Source organism: Melozone crissalis, unplaced genomic scaffold (assembly GCF_028551555.1).
Source record: "Melozone crissalis strain CALT ecotype California unplaced genomic scaffold, PUWL_Pcris_2 ptg000013l_1, whole genome shotgun sequence".
Classification (NCBI taxonomy): domain Eukaryota; kingdom Metazoa; phylum Chordata; class Aves; order Passeriformes; family Passerellidae; genus Melozone; species Melozone crissalis.
This window is the reverse complement of record NW_026535791.1, coordinates 15,850,230-15,856,229: the sequence shown is the minus strand read 5'-3', so window position 1 is coordinate 15,856,229 and position 6,000 is coordinate 15,850,230. Positions and strand designations below refer to the sequence as shown.

At 48.5% G+C, this 6,000-nt stretch overlaps 1 protein-coding gene across 2 annotated transcripts in view; it reads left to right on the top strand.

The window, feature by feature from the left end:
* The first annotated feature begins 2,703 nt into the window (after window positions 1-2,703).
* DGKH (diacylglycerol kinase eta) overlaps window positions 2,704-6,000 on the top strand; it is a 152,471-nt gene continuing 149,174 nt past the window's right edge. The window contains exon 1 of one of the 2 annotated variants that reach the window (XM_054272131.1): window positions 2,704-2,854. In XM_054272131.1, coding sequence (XP_054128106.1) covers window positions 2,798-2,854 — 57 coding nt within the window. In that variant the 5' untranslated portion in view covers window positions 2,704-2,797. The remainder of the gene's footprint in view (window positions 2,855-6,000) is intronic. The other variant, XM_054272130.1, reaches the window with a different exon arrangement.

The window sequence follows — 6,000 nt, the reverse complement described above, 5'->3', positions numbered from 1 at the left end:
CTTGCCTTGGGCCTGACTTCAGTTCCCTTGGCCCTGTGTAAATGTAGCTGTGTGTCCCCAAACAAAAATACCCCAATACTCCTGTGATTCTGAGATCTGTCTTTAAATTCTTTGCTGGCTTTGAGAGAATTACATTTTCCAGCAAAATCCTTGGCCTGTGATTTTCAACCAGTTCAGTCAAGCAGCAGAGAGACCTCGGTCTCATCAGGAACTGTGCTCTTCGACTCAGTGAGCAGAGGGAAATCACACAGGGCAGGGCTGCTTAGCAAAGACAGAAATCTGTCACCCTGACAGAAAGAACTGAAAAATCAGATTTGGCATTCAGGAGACCAAAAGGGCAGGGTTGAGCTGAATTGCATTGCATAGGTTGCACTTAGACCCAGCAGGATCTGTGCAGCAACTGATGCCTGTCTGTATTCAACAAGACCTTGAAATACACCTCCAACCGAAGTAGGTTGTTATAATCTTCTGGGGCTTATACTAGCTTTCCACTTATGGAAACCAAGGTTTGAACTCCAGGGAATGAGATGAGCTGAGCACAATTGCATATCTAGTCACAGGTATAAGATTCAGGGCAGAAGAAACAGAAAAGGGGACTGGAGGCAAAGTGAGAATCTGAATTTCAGGGCAAAAGGGGACGTACAGTGTGTGAACTGAAGAAGTAACTTCAAGACTCGTAGAGTTTTCAGAGACTCAATTTTTGTGGTTCAGCAAGCAAGGGAATGTGAGAGACTACATATGACATATATTTCATGGCAGGTGACTTTGGCCACAAAGCTCCAGCATGACCAAGGCCGAAGAGGCCAGATGCGGAGAGGTATAAACAACCATCATGTGAGATCCTCCAGTGCATCATGAGGAAAGGAGGGGAGCTGACTAATCTTACTCTGACACTCCTTAGTGCAAAGCCCTTTATAACATGACATTCCTCAGCAGTCTCTCACACTCAGGGAACAAAGGGAAGGAGACCAGACATCCTTGGGCAACTGTTGCTCATCATTAGCTTCAGAAAGATGCCTTCCAAAAACCAAAATGCTCTAAGTCATCTTGTTTTCTTCCTTTTGAGGTTACACTCTTACCATCAAGGCAGTTCATCAACTCACTGCTGATAAACTTATTATCAACAAAAATAGTTCCTTTTTCTGCATCTGGAAGAAGTGCAGCAGTTTCAGTTCCTCAAATGAGGTGAGCTGCTGTGGCAATTCTTTGGGCCTGGCTTAGTGGCACCATCTCAACTTCAGGGGAGTATTTCATTAATACTTAGTTAAATAAGTAGATAACTAGATGAGTAGATTCATTTTTTTTGCACCAATAGTACTCCTATATCTTTGTAAATAGATGGATTTTGCAAAAGCTAAAGCTCAGATGTCAGTGTGCTTTTTTTTGTATGAAAATCTTTAAAACACAAAAAAAATGTAAATACATAAAAAACCTATTACAAATACAAATTCCTTTTTTTTTTTTTTGTGCAATACGATTTCTTGTCCATGTTTACATTTACGAAGTAGATGATCTGAAGATAATTTGTTGCAATCAAGTAATCAAACATGGTAGCTGCAAATTCAAAAGAGCAAGCTGAAAGCAGAGTGAAGAACACCATTATTTTGGATGGTGACTAAGCTTCAATTTTTTTCTCTCTTCTCCAGTTCTACTTTTTCACATATCCCGCTATTCCACAACAACAGGGAGAAAAAAAAGAGTGAAAGTGTTGAGTTCAAAGGAGATACAACATCCACTTGAAGGGTTGTAATGCTTTGGCTGGTGTTCAAGGGGATGCTGGTATCTAGTAAACCAAGAAGGATGAAGTAAACACACTGTGTGTTAATAAAAGGTGTAATGGAGAGCAGAGAAATCCTGGTGCTCCATCAGGTTGGCGTGGTGGCCCTGGAAATAAGCACCCCACTGTGTCAGACATGGCCTACACATCCGTGCTGCCTGTTCCACAGTGGCTCTGCCGTGTCCCAGCTCCTGGGAGTTTGTCTTAACGTGCCCGTGGGACCACCCGGAGCCACTGAAGAGGAACAAGGCGCCGTTTCACCCTCAATTGAACATCCAAAGGGTGTCAAAAGCCCAGTACTGCGCTCTCGGAGCCCTTGCGGAGGAGTGGGGCCAGAGGGCTGTCCCGGCACCCGGGCCTTGCCCCTGGTCCCCTCCTGCTCGGCTCGGGGCAGGGGGATGCGGGAGCGGCGATGGTCCCTCCGGGGCGCCCCCCAGCACCCAGCCGGGCCAGTCGGGGCCGCAGACCCCGCGCTCCGTGCCCGCACCGAGGCGAGCGGGGCCGGCCCGGGCCCGGGGAGGCGGCGTGTCCCGTCCCGCGGCGCACCGAGGGGCTTTCTCCCCTCGCCGCGGGGCGCAGCCTCGCCCGCCGGCCCCGCCGCGACGCCGGCAGCAGGAGCGGCCCTAAAGCGGCTTACGCCCAAGGCGATTTGCCCGTGATCCGCCGGGCTTGCCGGGCGGGAGGGGGCCGGGCGTGCGGGCGGCCGGGACAGCGCGGCGGGCGGGGGGCGGCGATGATGTGAGCGGCGCGGCAGCTGCAGGCCGGCTCCCTCGGGAGCCGGGGCTGAGCCCGGTGGCCGTGGGAGGGAAAGGAGCCGGGCGGGGAGGGAGGAGGGGGCCTGGACATAGCCGGGGGAGAAAAGGGAGGAGCGGGGCCGGGGTAGGGGGAGGACGAGCGGCGCCGGGGAAGCGCTGCCAGCCGGAGCAGCGGCAGCGGCGGGAGGGAGGCGCAGCCCGGCGGACCCAGCTCCGCTGGCCGTCGGCGCTCTCCCCGCGGAGGTTGGGGACCTGAGGCGAGGTGATGGAGGAGCATGGGTACCCTTCCTATAGCGCCCGCAGCCCCGCCTGGGAGGAGCTGGTAGGTACATGCGTGCCTTGCCTTTGCACAGGCGTTTCCTACCCTTTTTCCTGCCTGTATTGTTCAGCCGGGGGGTCGGGCTATCATCCTTATCTATGCCCTCCAGCCCCCCCTTCCCGTCTTCCGATCCCGCTCCACGCCAGAGCCCTGCTGCCGGCGCTCGTCCCTTCCCCGCGGGGAGCGGGGGGGTGGGAGCCTTTCGCCCCCGCCGTGTCTGGCCATTTGCTGACGAGCTCGTCCCTCTGGGAGACGGGGAGTTCATTGCCCTTTCTGAGTTTCACTGCCCGGGTGGAAAGCCTGGGATTAGCACCGAGAGCCTTGCCTTCAACTTTGCCGAGGGGGGTGGTTTGGATGTTGACACCGTTAAACTCCTCTTAGCACAGCGAAAGCAGCGTTGGGAGGCAGCTTTCAGGAAGAGACGCACACTTTCCCCCCCTTCTTCTACTGGAGCTGGGCTGGGAATTGTTCCCATCGCAGCGGCAAAGCGGGACGGGGCTGGGGGTGCCCTGCCGTCACTCCGCCGTGTGGGGAAAAGTGCGTGCCTTTGGGGAGCTAGGAAGGGAGGGGAGCGCTCAAACTGGCCAGGAGGAAAGCTGCGGTGAGGTGCCTTTGCGGTTTGTTTAAGGAACTGGAAGACCCTCCTTCCAACCAAAGGAAATCATGTCACCGGCATCCTCAGCAGGCGATAAAATCAGATTTCCCTTTTCAGGGCAGTCTGGTCCCGCTCCTGGGCTTTTCTCCATTGTGCAAACACACACACACATCAGGCAGCGAGGGCTAAAAATAGGCTTTGGGTAGCTGCTTGGGAGATTTCAGGCTATCTAAGAGGTCAAGGCTAGGCTGCCTCTGGCCCTGAACTTGGTGAGGCAACATGAAGCATGGACCTGTGCCATTGCCAAGCTCCCCTTTAGATGGCTGTACCATGTTTTGCTAACTCGTTTTGTTGGTTCAGGTTTTACTTGTAAACCCAGTTTTAAAGAGAAAATGGGGGAGACCCATTCTCTCTTGGTGTGTGCACCCTCAGGAAAGCAGCAGCAGAGCCCTGGAGATACCCACAATGAACTAAGTTCACTCCCTTCCTTGTTAGGATTTGCAGCTCTCACAAATATATTTTTACTGTCCTAATATTTGTTGTTAAGTTGAACATCCCCCTTCGCTGCCCTCTGCAGTCCTCAAGCCCCGAAACTGTTGCCGGAGATGCAGCTGTGATAGGGAAAACAGCTGTATGTGTGTTCCGGTAACATGGAGCTGACATTGAAAGGATCAGGCAAGGGAAACCCAAGATTTTTGCCTGGAGAGATGAAGACATCGTGGGAGGAAGGCAGCGAAGTCAATTCCTGCGAATGCGTTATACTATTAAACAGTGACATTTAAATTGCTGCCGTCATCCAAAACTCAGCTGAAACTCGGGAGGCAGATGGATTGCAGCCCCTCTCCGCTTGGAAATGCGGAGTCCTGGCTGAAGCATCCAAGCCCGTTTCCTTCTGTGCGCATGGCTTAGATAAACAAGGAGCAGATTTTTTTTTCTCCATTTCCCCCTCCCCCAGTAAGGGCCAGGATTTGGGTCATGTTTATCATTTCATTGCTGCATTTGTTAAAGAGTACATCCATGAATGCAGTTTTAAGGTTAACCACTGCACCGATTTCCTTTACAAGACTCTAATTTCAGCTAATCCACTCAATCCTTTACCTGGTAACCTGCTGGTAAAATACATGGTCTTTGTGGCAAGAGCCACATTGTTCTTTCCATCTGCTCATAAGCAGGCTTTTTATGATAATGGGGGCAAAGGGAGATTCAGGTGAAGACCTGAATGATGAAAGGGAAAACATAGTATACTCTCTCCCCTGCTCTTAAAACATGAAACAAAAAGTAGTAAGATAGGGAAAACTATTTTTTGCAGGTTTTGAATCTGTGCAAGTTAATAACCTATGCAAATTTCTGATGATTGGGAAATGCTCTTCCTATAGCTATTCTGAGAAATAAGTTATGGACTTTAAATGAAGTGAGAAGTCCTTTTGCCAGTCAGGGTTGGACTTGTGTGTGTGTACTACTTCAAATTTCTATAAAGACCTTTTCCTAACTCACACCACACTTTTTAATGGAAAAGCTCTTCCTGAATCCAGTAAAAGTTGTGTAAGACCCCATGATGGAGCTAAGCAAACGTGACTTAAAATGTAAGGTGCACCCTGCATTCTTGCAAGGGAGGTTTGGTGGCTTTGTAGTAAAAATGTGCATAACACATGACTCACAAAGCTCTGGACACAATTTTCATGTTTTATATGAGACCTGAGTCTTGGCTTTACCTTACTTTTGAAATGCATATATAAGTCCTAACACATTCACAAAGCATCTGTTTACTTTTATTACCTGCCGTGGTTTGGACCTTTTATTTTGAAGCATAAAACACAGTTTAGTAGTTTCCTTAATTTTGTAGCCTACAGGTTACAGAATTCCCTTGGCTAACCCCAAACCAGCCACAAGTGATGCAATTACTTTCTTTAACAGTGGTATGGATACATGTTGTTATATTTTGGCTTCCTCTTTGCTAAGTAAGGAAGTCAAGAAAGAATAGTATCACTAATTCGATCTGCAGAGGGAGTTCAGACAGGCAGGTCTGAAATAAACTTGTTCAGAGTGGGAAGCCCAGTCAAAAACCATAGCTATCACTAACCACCAAAATTAGGAAAGATTCAATAAAATCTTTTAACATGATGAATAATGAATTGTTAACCTGACACACTATTGATTCAAATTCCCTCAGAAAAACTTTCTGAGATGAAGAATAGAAAAGCATTACCCTTTCGTTTATAGATGCCAAAGTGACTTGGAAAAAAAGAATGTGAAAATGCTTGTTACAAAGGGAATGAGTTTTAGGGCTGAAATCAAATAGTGCAGTAATCTGTATTATAAACTATAATCTTCAGTGCAGCTAGAGTGCAATGTGTATTTAGATTTTTTTCTATATTGCATATGCATTTTAGTGACACATGTCCTATTGGGACTCAATGTGGTTGAGTAAAAATGTTCTCACAGTGTATATGTGTATATTAAATGTATACAATATCACAGTGTAAATATGTATGTATTGCATAAAGGGCAGTTTATCAGCTGATATTAATTGCCCTAGCACAAATTATGTCAGCAG